Below are 19,225 nucleotides of genomic sequence, written 5' to 3'. Positions count from 1 at the left end.
GCTTAACAACTCCCATTTCAAAAAAGGAACTAAGATTTTAAAAATCAAGGCTTTATTGCTATACACACAAAGAACAATTTGCACTGCACAATGAAATTCCTAATTTGCTATCCTTTGTGATTGCCTTCCATGGTTGAAAAGAAAGTCAGGACAACATGAAAATAAAACAGTACAAACATAAATTTGAGTTATTATAAAAATTACAAAAAATAAACTAAAAACTGGTTGTAAGGTTCTGTAGTAGTAAAATAGTAGTACGAATTTGTGCAGTACACTGGGGTATGCAACACAGTAGGTATGGTAGTGCAGTGGAAAGTAATTGGGGACTTTTATGGACCTCTGCTGGTGACCAAGGAATTGCAGCGGTGGCACCTCAGGTCTCCAGTACACAATATAGTGGCTAGAAAATGAAAGAAAGATACGATGATGTCTCATTTTCAAAATAAATTATTTTTCTCATGGTATCATATGTTATCATGCATGTTAGAGTGTCACACATTCTGCAGTTTCACCACTAAGTTATTACATGTAAATTATTTTTTATTTACTTTATATGGTGTTGAGCTGAAACCATTTGTCAATTAATTGATTAGATGAACTATTTCTGTACTGCTGATTGGACAAAACAGAAAAGGTACTAATGGACATTCTTCACCATTTCATAGTCCAAATGATTAATCAATTAAGAAAATAATTGCTAGTTAATGTAGTGTGGTGCTTAAAGAGTTTCAAAAGTAACTTGTACAATATACTCAACGTTAACCTACATCGTAGTTTTCAGATGCTTAGAACTTATTTGATCATATGTTCAAAAATAAATTTTTAAAACCGTTACCCTACATAAAGAAATATATTAACCATAAATGTGATGTTTGGTTCTGTTTATATTAAACATTCTTTACTAACTTTTACCATCAGTCATTGTCTCTTAAAACTTAGTATCCAATGTATACAAAACAGTTTCATTACATTTCATTAGCTGAATAATATTGAAATATAAATGATCATTTCCTGTAAACCAACTCACTTTCTTTGCCACTTGACAGGGAGGCTATGAGGAGATATGAGGAACTGTCAGAAATATTCTCAGATAAGGACAACTACTCACATAGCAGAGAACTCCTGAAGGAGGTAAGTTTCTGTCAAAACAAAACAAAGAATGTGATATACTGTACATTTTCAAAATTGTCTGAGTTTCAAAACAGGAATTCTGTCTCTGAATGATGACATCATTTAAATTATACCATTTAAATAGAGCAGGTTCTGTGAGATTCAAATTTCATGGCATGCAGAGGCTAGTTTCTACTTAGGTCATGACACAGCACTAAACCAGTTGTTAGTTATTAGTTTTTAGTTTATGCTGTGTTTTTTTTTTAGATAACTTGTCTTTAGACCTTTTGTGTGTTGGTTAATGATAAGATTGACGGGTTGATTAGAGGCTGGAGAAGCAATTTCTTGAGCTGGAAAGCTGCCAGTCTGAACTCTCTTTCACAGGTCTGTGGTGTTGGAGTGCGGTTTTGCTCTGGAGTCAGATTTCAACAACTTTTTATGATGTCTTAAACTTGTTTCAGGCACTTACAGCTGTTAGTTGAATGCTAACGTGAGCATGCTAAAATGCTCACAATGACAATCCAAACATGCTGATGTTTAGAAGGTATCATTTTCACCATATTCACCTAAAGATTAGCATGTTAGCAAGCTAAAATTTGAAGGGAATATCATTAGTTTTCTAGGTATTTGGTTATGAGCCAAACAATTGGACAAACAAAAATTTATACATGATGATAGTTCTAGTTAAACCATTAGAATTCATCCTCTGGGAAATGTGTGTACCAAATTGCATGCCAATTCATCCAAAAGGTTTTTGAGACATTTAACACAAAATCACAAATGTCAACCTAATGGTGGTACTAAATGAAAAGTCAGACAATCACCAAAAATCATTACGATACATCTTCTACGATACAGCTACCCTGACTAAACACAACATGCATGCTCACTACAAGCATACAGTGATATAAGCCTCTGCAGCTTTGAAAAACCCTGTGTCCATTTTGCGCTTTGACTGATATCTCACATCTTCGCAATGTGCATCCTTTAATTTGAACAGCAATATGAGACATACATTAAGTGCCACTACTGGACCACGTTTGTTAAATTCCTATCTGCACAGACTGAAGTTGAGCCTTATCCTCAGCTGAAAACAGCATTCAGTGGTAGGGATTTATGACTTTTTGAAGACCAGAAACCAGTCTAATCTGGTTTAGTAGAACTGCCCTTATTCTGTCAACACTTTCATTTCAGTGTGAGACACCCATCTGAAGACATACATTATATTTAGTTTGCACTGTGTCAGAGAGTTGGGGAAGATGGCAGGATTAGCTGTGTTTTTCTTCGCTGTTATGGTGCAGTGCAGGCATCAATACCTTTGCATTAGCTACGATTTTACCCGTGATACCCCCAAAGGAATTCATCCAAACATTTGCTTTCATTTTGAAAGCTTTGCTCTGAGCTTTGATTCCATAAAAAGACCATCGCCTTCTGTTGCCCTTTGATTTTGTTCAGCACAGTTACTTGCTTCCCTTCATCTCTCAGCTTGTCTAAAAATGAGTACGACTAGCATACTGCGTGTAAGATGAATGATCCAGACTATTAAAGAATTAAAAGTTTTGGGGGAAAAAACATTTACAACACTGTCACTGAAACGTGACAGTGTAAAAACACCTTGTTGTATAGCATGATAAAGCAGGGTATGTTAATTCAATTCAATTCAAATAACTTTATTTATCCCCGTAGGGCAATTCAGTTTTAGCCTGCCAGTCATATCCAACAAGACAAAAACAACAACTACAGTCAATCAAGCATTCAGAAACCCACACACCTACACAGGTCGCAATACATTGACCAAGCAGGGACCACAATTCAAGAAGATAAATTAAAATTTATTCATTTAACTGACACTTTTATCCAAAGCAACTTAGAATTGCTATACATGTCAGAGGTCGCACACCTCTGGAGCAACTAGGGGTTAAGTGTCTTTCACAGGGACACAATGGTCACAGTGGGGGATTGAACCCAGGTCTCTCACACCAAAGGCATAGTCTTATCCATTGTACCACCCTATTTTGATCTATATAGTTATCTATTATCTTGGATAATGTCAAGTTGTCATCAGGTCTCTAGACCAAGCAGTGTCAACTTTGAAAGCCGTATTATCAATCTCATAAAGAAATCTTTCATGTCATGACAGGATTAGGTTCGATCTAGTTTAATTGTACATCTCTGGTAATTTTTCACGAGTGTATATTCCACATACAAGTAATCATCATTAACTTAACAACTTAGCGTGTTTCAGCGCTTGGTTTTATGGCCCACTAACTTCTCACCGTGCTCACCAGCGTCGTTTTTCGGCTGCTAGTGTTGGTGGAAACCAGACTAGTTAAAAGAGGGTTACATTCATTAGTTGTTCAGAAACAAGACTCCAAATGAATGCTAACATTGCTCTATATCTGCTGGATGCATAATTTTGCTAACACATTAGCCATATGAACTGAATAGGTGATAATTTGTTGCTTTGTGATGAAAGCTTATTTCCACTGCCCCCAAGTGGCCATATAAGTCTTTTATGGCAGGTACTCCAAGTGCCAGCAAATATGCTATATACTTATATACTTGTATTTATACATTTTGACCTTTTTATTGACCAAGAATGTAGAGAATGTGAAAACTTTCCCTTTGGAAAAACATTTAATCATATTACATAATAAGGATCAAGTAATATGATCAAATGCTCCAGAACAGCTACTTAATGGACACCACAAAACACAATTGTTCCAATTTCAAGAATTAACTTAGAACTTCAACATTCGCTTGCTATTATCATTACAGGAGGGCACCTCAAAGTTCGCCAACCTTGACAACAGGCTCAACAACAAAAATCTTAATAGGGTAAGTAGAGTGGAAATACAGACTTGCATTACATCAGGCACAGATGGAGGTTTGGCTTTTAGGGAAGCAGACTTTTGTGGAAGGTCACTGGGTTGAACAATTCAGTTAGTCAACCTGATAAAAAACAAAGACTGTAGTTGTACATGTCAGGTTTCAGGTTTAAATGGCTGAAATAGTGCAAATATGTCTCTTGAAATGCTCACATGCACAGTTTAACATTTGTAAATGATCCTTAATGGGGTGTCAAATCATTTGGTGTCACCAAGATGTTTCAGATAGTTTCAGTCACAGAGGCATGACGTAAAATGACCTCAACAGTTGTCTTTGAGGCAAAACCTCAGATCTTCAAGCACATAGAAAAGAAGAAATTTCACTAACTTTATAGCCCATGTCTGGTTTGCATACCAATCATTTTAGCCTGAAGGGTTGTGCAACCCCACAGGCCTTTATGGGAGACCTTGGAAAATGTAGGAATGATGTAAGACCCTGCAAAAGTGTCATTTGTATTCTAAAAGTTAGGGGACAAAATGTGGTATAATATCTAAACTTGCATTCAGGTTTATCTTTAGGGCTTATGAATCGTATCTTATTGTATATACAGTGGATATGCAATATAGGTTTAGAAAGCCACAAACTTAATGGAGAATCACTTTTTTAAGTACTCAATTCTAATAAATAAAAAGCTCTATGGTTTTATGGATTTCAAACTAAAAGTGCTTGAAGATACTGTTTTCTTACAAAATGCTACATTAATTTTTTACGCTGATCACTCTTGCCAAGCTGGGGGTGTTTCAGCAGTTTGATGGAGAGTTGTATGGGGGATCAACCGGCAAGCAGCAGTGAAGTGGAAAAGAGGGCTGTCGTGTATGTGTGATGTGCTGAATCGTTTGAGAAATAGCTGCAGGCAGCTGCTCTGAAATCCCTCGCTGTGCGGGCTCTTTATGTGTGAATAGAAACCTCTAGGGAACAAATTAATTTTCTTATTCTTTTTTTTTACACAGTCCAACGCCCAGGGCACAGTGCCCTACCTGGGCATCTTCCTCACAGACCTCACCATGCTGGACACGGCAGTCAAAGACAGGCTAGATGTAAGTTCCTCTCATCTCTATCAAGGGGAAAGCTGGTCACTACCCCTGAAAGTGGCTCAGTATTTTAAAATTATGAAACTGACACAACACATCCTGTCAATTCCTTTGCAGAACGGCTACATCAACTTTGACAAAAGGAGGAGGGTGAGTGTCAGTGAGAGAGATGAAAGGTTTAAAAGTTGAATACATGATCTATTTTAACGCGTAGTCTATCTTGTGCTCTGATACTGAGCAGTTTTAACAAGAGCTGCAGTGGACTAAGCTTCTGTTTCTGCAGCGCTGACATAACAAGTAGTAAGCTGTGCATGAGCAAAAATTGTAGCACCCTGACAAAAAGCCCGTGACCCTGAAAATACCCTGTTAGAGAGAAGAACTGAACAAAGATGTTTGAGATGAGAGCATATTCGAGTGAGCAAATGAGGAGAGGTAACCTAGTATCTGACGGAGGAAATGATTAAGTGGAGGTCACTGTGAGATGCAGGATGATAGACCAAAAAAGAAAGAAGCTGAGGAGTAATACTGGATCAGCCAATATGAGTGCTTTTTTTATTATGAAACTTAGTGGTGATATGACTTTTGTTAACAGGAATTTGAGGTTTTAGCTCAAATCCGTTTGCTGCAGTCTTCCTGCAAAAACTGTGTTTTCATCGCTGACGAGGCCTTCATACAGTGGTACCAGAGTGTACCTACACTGACAGAGGAGGAGAGGTAACTAGCTAAAGTTTGGTTCTGTTATAAACAAATGTCTTTATCACATTTATTCTTTCAAAGCATTTTTGAAAGCATTTAAGAAACTAACTAGAAACATTTATTTGTTGAATTTCAATTTGTAGCTGTTTAGACGATGACTGTTTTAAATGTTCTTTTTCTTTTTCATTTTCGATGACTGCTTTTTCAGTTACAGACTATCAAACGAAATTGAAGCGCCTTGTGAGCCGAGCCCCCGTGGCCCTACTCCAACAGTCATCATCACACAATGCCAAGGGTAAGCTATATTGAATACACACACACACACACACACACACACACACACATAACACATAACACTGCAAAATTATGATAATACCACATTCACACAATTCAGAGTATGTGAACTAGGATTTAGGTTGGTGGTTTAGGTTGAGGTAGGTTGTTTTACATATGAAGTTACGTTTACTTACTAATCACAAGGAGCACTACTCACTTGTATAATATCCTCTGTTGCTCTAAAGGAGCTTTTCAAAGTCTGAAAAATATCTCTGATTGGGCTCCAGCCTGTGTTACAAAGGAAGAGTCTAATAAAAGATGCTATTGAGTTTAATTTGAATTTAGATTTTGGGATATATATAAGTTCAATTGACTTGACTTGTAGGAGTTGTGATTCGTGACTATACTGTGGATTAAGTCAACAAATCTCAGTCTTGACTATTGTTTTTTTTTTTATGTTTCTCACTCTGTTTTATGAAAGTACAACACTAAATAGTATTACTAAAAGTATCACCAATGTGAATTAATGATATATTTTGGAATATTATGTATAATTACCACTAGTCAATATAAAGAAAATAAGTCAACTACAACTAATTAATAATTTTAATGATTGAGACAAATTGATTTGTTTTTTTAAATGCTTCTGGCTTCTCAAATGTCCATTTTTCTGCTTTTCTGTGGATTTCAGAATGTTGCTTGCACAAAACATGCAATGTGATGATGGATTTTTTCCACATTTTCTGAAATTTTGTTGACTAAATGGTTATTAATGGGATGAATGGGATGATAATAAACAAAAACATTTGAATGTGTTTATACGTTTGTGTGTTGACAGCCTGAGTTCCTCCCGGACCAGCCTGGTTGGTGACAGTGACAGCCTTTTTGACTTCCCCTCCCCTGTCAACAATCTGCTCTCCAAACTCACAAAGGTAACATAGTTTTACTTCTACTTTTAGGCCAACTTTGAATTTATATTAGCTCATTTTACAGACACTGTATGCAGGAGTGACTCTTTTTTCGATTTTGGCTAAATCTGATTAACAGCATTGTACTGAACTATGTATATTAAAAAGAACAACAATAACGTCCTTGCTTTTATTTCTATTGCAGCACATGAAATCTCCATCTGTGTCTTGCCTGGATGTTGACACGTCTCCTCCAACCAATGAGTCCACCCCTGCCACGTTGACTCCATCCACTCCCACAAAATCACACCGCCGATCAGCCTCCTGTGGCAACAACCCCCCCAGTAATATCCAAGGGTCAGGGCCCGACATGCGAATCATCAGGATACGGATGGACCTGCATGATGGAAACATGTACCGAAGCATACTGGTACAAAGTTAAACTATTTGAATCTAATTTTACAGCAGCAGTGAGATTGTAGAAAATGCTCTGGCCCACATTCTATGCAACAAGCTGCACTTACAACCTCTCCCTTGGTCTTGCAAAGATCCCGTAATGATAGTCATCAGAATCAGATCCTCAGGATACAATGGACCCAGGATATCATTAGTGCAAATCAAGCTGTGCTAGTGTCATTGTTATTCTCCTTTTCGCCGCAGGTTACAAGCAATGATAAGACCCCCACTGTGATCAGCTCTGCCTTAGAAAAGCACATTCAGGACCCCAAACAGGCATCCAGATATGAGCTGATCCAACTTCTGCCTGAGGGAAAAGGTAAAGACAACAACACCTATTGGAAATGTACATTGTATTTCTGAACCAGTTTTATCATTGGGTAGTGTTATCCAAATGGAGACAAAACTGAGATCATTTTCAGATTTTTAGTTATACTTTTGCTTTTCTTAAATTATGGTTAAAGTCAGGTTTTTAGTGAAGCACATGCTCCTTTGGACTCTCATTAATTACATTTTCCAACAGGGTAATCATTTTTATTCAGTTCCTTTGTTTGTTAGTAGAATATCTGAAATTGTTTCGTACAGACTTCAATGAAACTTTAGTTAGTTTAGTAAAGTCAAACTCAGATGTGTAAGTGGCCCCTTTCCGGTGCAGATCCAGGGATCTCCATTATCAGTTTTTAGTATTGTCAGATGAGGTATTTTATTTGCATTTTTATTAGTTTCCCACAGACTACTTTATATACTTGAATGAAAACGATTCTGGCACATATATCCAATGATTTGTGTGTACTGTGTGTGTTTTGGTGTAAATCCAGATCAACTTGTAAACGTAAAATTTCAACAACAACAACAACAAAAAATTCTTCCCCAAAGCTAAACAGTTAAATAGATGAATACACAAATGTCAGTCTAACTGTATGATATGTGGAATTGTGCACTGGAAGTTATTTCTTTTTACACTTATGTCCTTTATGTTTTCACTGGTGTTGGATGTGGTGTATTGTTACAGCCATTCCATCTGTACTGAAATTGATTCCACAAGCCTAGTCGTGTGGTAATAAAAGAAACTTTTAAAAGAAACTGAAGGCGAAAAGGGAGAACAATATGCAAAAACAGTCTCTGGACTTGATCCGGGGATGTTGCAATTCATGCTTGGTGCTTAACCTCTAGGCCATCAGGGTGTCCAATGTATTGTCAGAGTTGGAGTGCTTTAGAGTATTGAAACCATCATTGTAGCAACTTTGGAGAAGTTTTATTGATTTGTGATGTGTTTGTTTGTCTCTCTTCTCTTAACGTAGAACTGGTCATCCCTGCTACAGGAAATGTCTTCTACGCCATGACATCATCCAGTGTTGACTTCCTGTTGAGAAGGAAAGGCGGGAACACTCCTCTGGGCTCACAACCGATCAGCACAGAAACAAGTGCCACTTTTCCTCGAATCAAGGCCAAGGGGAGGAGACTGGTCAGGACTCTATTTTGACATCCGATTTTTCTTCATCCACAGTGACAGATTTTTCTCATAGTGCTGACATGAATGCGGGGCGAGCTCTCACAAACAGTAAATGTGGCCTTCTCTGTGCAAGACAAACATCTAGATATGCCTATCGCCCATACTCCTACAAAGCTTGTTACACCAAAACACCAAGACCAAGGCTCCTTGTGTTTAAATCAACGACTCCATAGCAGGTTTTGACATTTCAACATTTCAGACCTCCGGCTGCCCTGCTGTGTTCTCCAGAGCTGTCTGCTGCTGAAGAACAATGTCAGTTTTCCTCTTTTCCAAACAGTATGCATTTCTAATACTTTTGGTGCTGGCTCTCGAGTCCCAGTCAGGTAGCACTTGACGCATTTATTTCATTCCAACTCAATGAATGAGATCTGTTTAATTGCTTATAATCACCAGGAAATCCCTTGTTGTTTTGTGCCTGAGTCATGAGTGACATTTCCAAATGTAAAAAGATTTAATTGGTCAGAATTTCTGATCACCTGAGATGCCGCTGAAGGATTTAAGATGTTTTTTGGGGGAGGGGGAGGAAGCATAATGAAATCAAAATATACAGATCTGTCAGATCTGGTAAACAGCACACATAGGGAAGCAAAGGATGCAATACAAGTGCATCATTGTAGCAAAACACTGGAGCTTGTCAAATTAGACATATATATGTTTTGTATATATTTATATATTTTGTACGTCTGTATGATGTCAACCTTGTGTTTACACTGGCAAGGAGCTCAAGGTCCCATGTGTCCAGATTGTCCAGTAACTAATTCATCAAGGAAAGATGCATCAAATACCTGCAAGATGTTCACTTTAAACAGGCCAGCATGTGTCTAAAGACAGTGAAAGTAATTATTTCAGCTTTGACTTAAGCAGATATTCATTTCAGCAGTAACTTCAAGCTGCATTTTTATACTAACAATGAATTAAATTACTATTCAGTTTGTGAAAGGGGCTGCTCACTCGCCTAAAAAGAAGGATCAACTCTGCAGGCCTCGGAAATGTACTTCTTGGTCCATTCTCACAGCTGTTATCAAGCCTGTTTCCAGCAGCAGCTGTTGTCGGCCAAAAAGCTCACATGACCCCACTGTATGCTACCTGCCCAACAGCAACCAGCAGACACACAAAGTTATTGAATAGTTGGTGAATAGAAGCTGGGAAAAGAGCAAGATGTTTTTCTCAGAAATTGCTAGAAACTACATCTAAAAGGAGTGTTATTCACACTGATTTTATCAGATGGACAGAAATACAACTCTAAATAAATACTTCATCTTCAGCTGGATATATATGTAGGCAGCTGTTCTCTAACACCTTAGTTGTAACAACTTTATAAGGCGGGAAAATGTCATACAGCTCTTTTTGGAGTTCTTCCAACCCCAAGTGGCCAAAAATGGATTATTGCAGCTTTAAAAACACCTTGCAGCGCTTCCAAAGCATGTGGCTTTGCTTCACTTTTTCACTGCAGTACCAAAACCATAAGAAAATCAAAACAATACACCACCTTCTTTGGGTTGAATTGATTTTCCAAGTCTGACCCTTTCAACAGAGCATAAGCTAAACTTAATTTATGCAGATTTTTACGCAGCTCAGTGGGAAACAACTTCACTGCTGTTTACATACAATACAAAGCCTCAGCTCCAATTTCATGTTATGAATTAACATGTTAACTTCATTGTATGTGTAAAACACACAATCTCTTTGAGAAAAGGCTGGGCTTTGACAAAGTCCTGTGACCTCTGTTTGTATCTGCCCAGTGCTGGTGAGGCCTCCGTATTGGCTGAGGCACAAGCAAAGCAGGACAAGGGAGAGGATTCTTCAGACGATGTGTGCTAGCATTATGCTGTGTTACTGATTGTTTTAGTGCCTTTCTCTACAGGATGTTCATCTTTCCTCATGTTTGCATTAGAATGTATACCATGCAGTGTACATGGAGGAAATGCACTCACCTCTAGTGCTGTGTAGTCTCACATCAAAGCTATTTATGCACTACATACAGGATGTCCTATTTTTGTGGTAATAAATTTACTTTTATATGAATACCATTGCTTTTGACTGATGTGCTGCAACGTATTCCACGTTCAATACAGATATTTTCCATGCTGCTGAGTATCCCGTACAAAGAATTAAAGCTGTCTCTATATGTGAAATACTGATATTTCTATTTTTCTCATTGAGAAGGTAAATAAAGCAAGGTGAATATACATCAGTTACAAAAGATTGTAGTATTAGAACTCTGTAATAGTCATTTTATTCAGCATCTTTATCATCAACCAAAATCAACATCAGAATGAATGTATGTGGGAATGTGACGCAACTATAAAATCTAAGGGCAATAACGAAAAAAAAAGGGTTCTGGATGGCAGAAAAGCACATTTTAAATTCATAGAAACTCATAAAAACCCAGTTAATAACACAACACACAGTATTAATGTATTCCTCATCTGAATGTTGTCAGTGTCAGTAGATTAACGTCAGTGAAATGTGTGCAATCAATCCCACATTGTTCATACATTAAAATTCCATAAAATCCATATTCATACATTTTCAACCAACAAAACTTGACGTGCTCCCTGAGAATACACACAAAACAGCTCATTTTCATTTAAGCAGCAAAAAGTCCAAGTTAGTGAGGCAGCACTTACACAGTTTGCAACATCATCTCATCAGTTTCAGTTAAAACAGTACCCAGTGGTTATAAAGACACTTAAACAAATGCTTTCATTTAAAGTGGCACTTTGAGGCTGTTGTGTTTTTCAAAATGAACACCATTTTCCCATAAAGCTACCTCTACTTCCTGTCAGATTTGACTACTACTCCAGCATTGTTCAATATGCATTTGGTTTGATAGATAGGATGTAACAGCCCTTTATAACAGCCAATAATCATTCTGAAGGAGTAGTAAAATGTGTTTTGTGCCATGAGGTCCCCAAAAACATTTTGTTTTTTAATCAGCTTCTTGCTGTGAGCAAAACGAAGACTTGCTGGTGAATAGAAGATGTGAAAAGAGCCAGATATTTTTCTCAGAAATTGCTAGAAACTAAACTACTGTAATTCACACCAATTTTATCAGATGGACAGAAATACAAGTCGATAATCATTCTGAATGAGTAGTAAAATGTGTTTTGTGCCCCCGAAAACTTGCTGTGAGCCAGATATGTTTCTCAGAAAATTAGCTCACAGCTTAATGCTGTGAGCGAAGGGGTCCTTCATGAACGTGAATGTGCTATTTCCTGCCAAAGTCGGATCAGTTTTGTACTTCCTGTATTTTTTCTGTGCTCTTTCAGAGACGTTTGGCTCTTCTCAGTGTTTTCAAGTGGGCGGGGGGCAGCTAGAAAAATGTGATGTTACGTACTTCCATGCACTAATCACTATTTAGAAACATCTGAATCAGAATCGATGATAGTTGATGTGTTGTTTGGTCCCTGTCCATCAAATCAAATCTGACCAAACCACATCCACACAGCCCTGATGAAGCAGAATTTGGTTAAAATTAAAATTAATTTTAATAAGTAATAACTAAAAAAAATCATTTTTAACTTTTAGTCATGAATTGAGAAATGATTAAGATTAAGTTTACAGGGGGATTAAAGCAATTTATCTTAATTCAAGTCACACTTGCCATTAAAGCACAAGTCTTTTATGTAAGTTTTCTTTTTAAACAAGGTTTCTGTTGTGGTTACCCAAAATGGAATGTAATTTTCAAGTCTTACAGATGTGGGGAATGCATTGCCTTCCTCATAAAGCATTTGCAAAGTTGATTTTTGAAATCTGAAATGTTATTTACATCCATCTTTACGAGCGTGCTATCTTCTTATTTGCTGCCTTTGTTGGCGCATTAGCCCGTTTCCTGGTGCAGAACTATTACACTGCTCCATGGCATTAATTGTGCTCAAAAACTCCACAGGGAATATCTAAGAAAACTACAACTGATTTTAAAGAGTAAACATCTAGATTGCACCAGACATTGTAAGAAACATATACATTTTACTAAATATGTTGAAACATTTCAAACCAATGAACCCATGATGGCCCTTCCCTTAAGCCCAGCTGACTCAGCAGACTCAACACTGGATCGTTCCTCCTCCACAAGCCTCACACTCAAGCGCTGCCGTCCTGTAAGCCTTCCAAACCACTGGGTCCTGCAGACACACCGTGCCACCGCCTCGATTCTCCTCTGCCTTGTTCCGGTTTATGTCTCCCACACATACCCAGCCTCCCCCGGCCCCGACTCCTGCCGCCTTGGGGCTGACAGCCCACTTGGAGTGGTCCTGGGTGGCCTTGAAGGTGAACGTCTGCCCTGGGTTGATGAGAGTGATGTCCAGGACCTTCCAGCCCAGCGAGCAGTCGGAGGGGAGGATTCCTGTTGAGCGAACCCAGAACTGGACCAGGAGGTTTGACCTGAGGGTGGGGGCCACCCAGGAGTGGTACAGGTCTGATGAGGAAGAGAGGAAGGATAGATTTTAACATGTCCTCATTAATGTATTGCCTGTAAACAGTTTGCATTCTGTTAAATTATATGGTCTTACGTCAAAGAAAAAGTGCGAAGCAAATTATTATCACAAATTACAACTTGTCATGCTTACACTGGCCTATTTATACCTACACAAAAACTCAAGGTGAAGCTGACACAAGATGAGCTGTGGCCAGAACAAACTTTAAACTACTTTTGTCTCTCCAAAGTCGCACCATTGTCAAAAGAGGCTCCTTTGGCAAAGTCGATGAAATCGGTCCCATCCTTTGAGGTCAGAGTCACACTGCGATTGGACACAGCTTTGATGTGTGGAAATATGTGACCAGACTGATGTTTTTTCTCACAGACAGCAGCGAGCGCGGGCACCAGGGATGCCAAGGACTCTGGGACGTCACAGTCGTACACATTAGGCTGATTGATCTGAAGCTGCTCTCCTGTGGTGAAAAACAAATTAGATTTAAGGCATACGCTGCTAACGGCACTCTAGAATCACCTTATTCGTCAAGAACAGTAAATGAATAGCACCGTCTTGGTGACATTGGTGCAGAGGCACTGCAACAACTGTGCACAGCAACGGATGATAGAGGGATAATGAAACTACTGATACAATGAAAGGGCCTTACTGTTTACTGCAATGAGAAAACTCATGCATGTTCCTCAGTCTACGTTTACTTACTAATTCTAACCTCAACACATTATGCACATCTGCTTATTGTCTTTCCATGAGCTCCATTAGGGCTGCGTTTCCTTAAGACTACATTTCATAATTGATTAACCAATCCATTATTTTCTGCTTAATTAATTCATTATGTAGCCTATAAACTGTAAGTTTATAGAGGAAAAAATTACATTTTCTCAAAACTGAAGGAGACATCTTAAAATTGCTTGTTTGTCCAATACAATTAACAGTAAATTGGCATTCAGACTGAAATATCTCATGAACAATTAGATGGATTGCCATCAAATTGTGTACAGACAAAAACGGAGCCCAGAAGACAAATTCTAATTTTGATGTTCCTCTGACGTTTCATGAGGTTGACAATTTTGGTTTTGGTTTTCCAGTTCAAATCTCACTTTCCCTCCATTAATGTTCAAATTTTTACTGCAAGGTACTCTACAAACGAAACGTGACAAGGCTGCGATCACCTTCTGCCGTTTGACAAGGCATATAAGTGCAGTGTCCCCACGTCACCCTGGACACCGTCCCAGCTGGAGAGGAGAGAATCTGATGGAGCAAATGCAATGCCGCAGTGTGACGGCCGATATCTCTATGGTAACGTACCTCAATCTAATTACATTACCCCAGGCAGTGCCATAGCAACTGTGCCAACTGCTGGGTCTGCCAGGGAACTGCACAGGCAGCTCGGTGACATGGTGATGACACCTGTTTACGCTGATTATATTGGATCAGGATTGTTGTTGTGTCATCACCTGACTGGATTACTAAGTACTGGGTGTCGACAAGACAATAATGAAGAAATGCCTTTGAAAATGAGACAGCCCCTATAACAAAGAATTTGCCACCTACACTAACCAAACAAACTTGTGATTCAATATCCTTATTTTTCACTACAGGGAGATAACAGTAGTATTTGTTATACTTTTATACTGAACAAAATCTTAGATGTTTTCTATTTTGTTTTTTTATGTTTCAGAAGAACTATTTATGTTCTTGAGAAAGCCAGAACCAGCATTTACACCCTCATGGACTTGCTTTGACTACAAAGCTCTTTTAAAGCAGTGAAAAGCACCAATCAATAGCAGGAAAACCCTTAGATATTAGGTTTAATAGACTTTGTCTTCACTGAAGAACTTCCTTTACATTAGCAGGGAATTACATGATTGGCTGAGAACTTGTATTAAATTTTAATAAAAAGACAGAATAGATTAACAAACCTATTTATCAAAATCTTATTTGTAATCTCGCAGACTGTTTACAAAAAAGATGAATTTTAGAGGCTTTTTTTTATTTTAGAGAATTTTTAATCTATTGAGATCCAAGAATTCCTTAAAGCATAAACTTTCATACCAATATAATAGCAGACAGAAGAACAGTGTGAATCTTTATTATTATTACAGCTCTGCCTGTGCTATACGAACACATGGCAGGACTCCAGTCTTACCGATGGTCTGGAAGCGCTCGAGCGGGTAGGTAACGCAGATAAAGTTTTGTCCGTTTGGCACACCAGTGCTGGGGTAATAATACTGTCCTTCCTGTCGTACAGGGGGGAAGTTAGGGGTGCTGTGTACCAACCAGAAGCCCTGATTTTTATCCAGCAGCACGACACCTGAGGAACAAAGAATTGTCAGCAAAAAATATCAAGGTTTTTCTCTTCCGTTGGTTAGAGCCGATATGAAAATCTAACTAAATAAATTCAACAATGCACATTTATTTCTTAATATGATTTATGTTTTAAACTTACAAAGTGTGCCACTGATGCACTTGCCCATATTAGCTGATTTTTTAGTATAAAGTAAAATCTCTTGCAGCCTATCTGGCCTATGCAATGAGAGGTGGACTGCTCTGGTGTTCACCTTTTGTGTGCCCCCTTCTGCTTCCACTGTTATCAACCCATCTGTCACCAAAGTCCACGGGTGGCGCCTGGTCATTGTAAAGGATGTACGCTACCTCTGTGTTCTGTGAAGAGGAGAGAATGTATTTATTGAAATTAAAAACCAAACACAAAAAACACAGGCACACATCCACTTTAGCTGAACATCCAAATAAAACAGCATAACAATGATTAGACCTAGTTGATGTACACAAACATATGTTCTGGATGACTTTTCCCACAGCTGTTTGGAGAAATATACCAAATGCATATACAAGGTTAACAGTTAAATTTCAGTTCTCATTCTCAGTTTTATTCTGATCTACTAATGTCTAGAAACACGTCTTTCAAAAAAAGCATATCATTGCATTTTATGAATACGTCTATAAAATGAGAAGTCTTAGGACCGCAGCAAAAAAGCAGAAGCAGGCAAAAAATACATCTGCTGATGTCTAGAAGATCCTACAAGTATTAACTAACAAATATTAATATTATAATGGGTTCAAAGACATGTACTGTTAATACTAAAACCCTATCCCTGTAGATTTTGACACATATAACAAATACTCTCAATTTTAGAATAAAGACTTAGTTTTAGAGGAAGATCAGATGTAGAGTCTAGAGTGTAGAGAGTATTTATTTTCATTTAGAACTGTACTGTCGAGCGATGTCGAATAAAAAGTGAAAATTAAATAAATTTCACATTAATCATACATATATTTAAATATGTGAATTATAAGGAAATGAAACTGTGAATCGCATATAGATGGACACAAAAATAGATTCCAACTGTCAGAAAAAATGGAAGCAGACCTTTTCTTGTGAGTACAGCTGTCCAACTGTCCTTCCCAAAGCTCCCGTGGTGTCGTTCACTGTCCCCTTCCCATTAGTCCATCCTTCACTCCCTTTTTCCAGTAGTAAATACATCTCACCCTGTTCCGTAGATTTGGTGCCATGTTCTTTAGGCAGCTTGTACATATAGAACCTAACACAGAGAATGAGACAGTAAGTCCATCTGAGAGAGGAAGTTTGGAAAAGGTATAAGGCTTGATACTGATTTTCACATTTAGTGTTTCATCCTTCTAGTTAGCACTCTTTTTAAAAGCTTGTTTTTTCCCCCAGTACTGCTATCAATGAATTACCAATCAACTGGATCTCCTTGGTCATTGTGACAGCTGATTGGAGAGGTGTTTCCCCCTAGTGGCACACAGAAGATCAGCAGGGATATGAACAGAAGCATCTAAGAACAAGAAACAGACATATTAATTATTACCAGTGATACAGTATATATTCCCATTGTTTTAAGATGGACTTGAAAGAATGTGAAGCTACCCCTTAAAAAGTGCAAAGGGAGGTGAGGTTTCTGTGTATACTATAATGTATGAAGAGGTAGAAGGTAAAGTAGAACAAAAATATATATTCAACACTTTGTAGTTGTTACAACTGCTGTTACAACTTTTACTAAAAGAACCTCTCCACCACTGACAACAGAAAATGCAGTTAAGCTTAAACTCAACTGAATAATGATGTATTGAGTAAAACCATCTGGTATAGCTCAAAGGTATAAGAAAAGTACCAATACTAACAGTCATTCAACATTTTACTTAAGCAGAGGAACAAAAATACTAGCAGCAAAATGTACGGAAGTAATACAGAATGACTTACTGCAGAACAATATATTATATAACTGGATTATAATTATTATCACTTTCACGTTGCAGCTTGTAAAGGTGGGACTAATTTTAACTTGGTAGCTGAACCTATAACACATAAAATGAATTTGTTGGCTATAGTTTGTATTAATAATGATAATCTGCTACGTAGTAATTTAAGCTATGAAATAAATGTTGTGTCCCTCTGAAATAGTGAAGCAGGAGTATAGCATAGAAGAAAATGGAAATACTAAAATAAAGTACAAGTTCCTTGAGAGTGAGTTATACTTAGTTACTTCCACCACTAGTCCAGCCTTAAACGGTGTGCAACGTACAAAAATTATTAAAAACGACAATATGCTGTAATTATAATATTTTTATTGTGCCTTCCGTTTTCAACAGCTGTCATTTTCAACACTGGATTCAGGAACAGAATCTTGTGACATAAGTCAAAAATTAAGGAAACAACAATGTGCATGAAAGTAAAATCTACAGCAGGCTAAAAAAAGTTCTTAAAATCCTGAGGTAAAACCACCAGCTAATCTCATCTGAAAACTAACTTCTACGTTAACTAACTTCAAGTGACAACCTAACGTTAAATCACAGTGGACGCAAGTCATAACAGCCGTTGAGCTTGTTGCTAAGTTAATGCTAACTGTTAGAACCATGAAGGGAAAGTGAAGTCACTGACAGAACAAGTTAAGTGTAATTTAAATATTTGTACCTACCTCTGGTTGAGCGTGCGAACTTCTCGTGTATGTGCTCAACAGATTCTTATTTTGTTCTCAGCATGAATATCTGGGGTGACTATACTTCCCACTGAACAAGTTTCATCTTCGACTACATCCTTGTTCAGGAATGGGACAACAAGAGAAGGATAAGACACTGACTTCACGCAACCGTGCAAAGACCACACCGAAAGATGTCTTGTGGGAAAAATAAAAAATACAATAAAAATAAAGACAAGCGAAGTAGTTTTTACATACGATTATAAAATGTACAACACAATGACTAACAAAAATATAGTTAAAATCAGCTGAAATATTCTGTAACTTCCTTACTCCCGTCTTATCCTTCTGTAGTAGTGTTGAGACTTGTCCATGGACAGTGACGTCACACGGTGGGCGGGGCTGCTCAGAAAAAGGATAAATAATGTTTTTAGATACATATATTTATATATATAACTCTTCAGTTGATCTGTAATCTTGATTTCATCTACAGGTGCAGGTTATATAGTACAGGCTATATTCAATCAATATCCAACATCTACAAATATTTGATAAATTTGAGGCACAGGGAGATATAGGCCTATGATGGCAACCTCATGTTGACCTTGTCAATATCTGGTGTCTGAAAGAAGGCCATTGCCAGTATATTGACCCAACCCTAGTATAAATACGTATTGCATATTTCCATCTCAAAAGTGGAAGTTGAATCCTGTTAGTCGGCCTGCTGTTGTTTCTTGCTGTTGGACTCTTTCTCAATTTTGGTGAAATTGTGTTTCTTCTCGTCCTCCTCTGTTCCTCTTCTTTTCATTTGAAATGTTTATCTATCTTTATATCACTTGATGATTTGGAGCAGAGGCAGAGAAAAGCAGGTAATGTGACAGAATAACAACAAGAACCTGAAGATATATCATGATCTTTGACATTGGACCTTACATCTGAAATTTTAACTTTTTAA

At 37.8% G+C, this 19,225-nt stretch overlaps 2 protein-coding genes and 1 long non-coding RNA gene across 5 annotated transcripts in view; 1 reads left to right on the top strand and 2 right to left on the bottom strand.

Annotated features, from left to right (window-relative positions):
- rgl2 (ral guanine nucleotide dissociation stimulator-like 2) overlaps nucleotides 1–11,014 on the top strand; it is a 33,045-nt gene extending 22,031 nt beyond the window's left edge. For all 3 annotated transcript variants that reach the window (XM_046044761.1, XM_046044762.1, XM_046044763.1), the window contains 10 exons: nucleotides 1,047–1,131; nucleotides 3,889–3,948; nucleotides 4,950–5,036; nucleotides 5,148–5,180; nucleotides 5,623–5,744; nucleotides 5,935–6,021; nucleotides 6,841–6,934; nucleotides 7,116–7,340; nucleotides 7,571–7,685; nucleotides 8,668–11,014. In XM_046044761.1, the coding sequence (XP_045900717.1) occupies nucleotides 1,047–1,131; nucleotides 3,889–3,948; nucleotides 4,950–5,036; nucleotides 5,148–5,180; nucleotides 5,623–5,744; nucleotides 5,935–6,021; nucleotides 6,841–6,934; nucleotides 7,116–7,340; nucleotides 7,571–7,685; nucleotides 8,668–8,849 (1,090 nt within the window). In that variant the 3' untranslated portion in view covers nucleotides 8,850–11,014. The remainder of the gene's footprint in view (nucleotides 1–1,046; nucleotides 1,132–3,888; nucleotides 3,949–4,949; nucleotides 5,037–5,147; nucleotides 5,181–5,622; nucleotides 5,745–5,934; nucleotides 6,022–6,840; nucleotides 6,935–7,115; nucleotides 7,341–7,570; nucleotides 7,686–8,667) is intronic.
- LOC123968189 lies at nucleotides 36–1,141 on the bottom strand. The gene is made up of 2 exons (XR_006824406.1): nucleotides 1,028–1,141; nucleotides 36–400 (listed from the first exon to the last, which is right to left on the bottom strand). It is a non-coding gene; the product is annotated as an uncharacterized LOC123968189 (long non-coding RNA).
- An 85-nt stretch (nucleotides 11,015–11,099) lies between the features above and the next one.
- Nucleotides 11,100–18,578, bottom strand: dnase2 (deoxyribonuclease II, lysosomal). The gene is made up of 7 exons (XM_046044758.1): nucleotides 18,271–18,578; nucleotides 17,033–17,130; nucleotides 16,704–16,875; nucleotides 15,874–15,976; nucleotides 15,462–15,626; nucleotides 13,554–13,772; nucleotides 11,100–13,299 (listed from the first exon to the last, which is right to left on the bottom strand). Exons 2-7 carry the CDS (start codon nucleotides 17,128–17,130, stop codon nucleotides 12,929–12,931), a joined length of 1,128 nt encoding a protein of 375 aa, XP_045900714.1. The 5' UTR covers nucleotides 18,271–18,578; the 3' UTR covers nucleotides 11,100–12,928.
- Between the last annotated feature and the right edge of the window lie 647 nt (nucleotides 18,579–19,225).

This window comes from Micropterus dolomieu, linkage group LG03, assembly GCF_021292245.1.
Source record: "Micropterus dolomieu isolate WLL.071019.BEF.003 ecotype Adirondacks linkage group LG03, ASM2129224v1, whole genome shotgun sequence".
In the NCBI taxonomy this organism is placed as follows: Eukaryota; Metazoa; Chordata; class Actinopteri; order Centrarchiformes; family Centrarchidae; genus Micropterus; species Micropterus dolomieu.
This window is presented reverse-complemented; position numbering and strand designations above follow the sequence as displayed.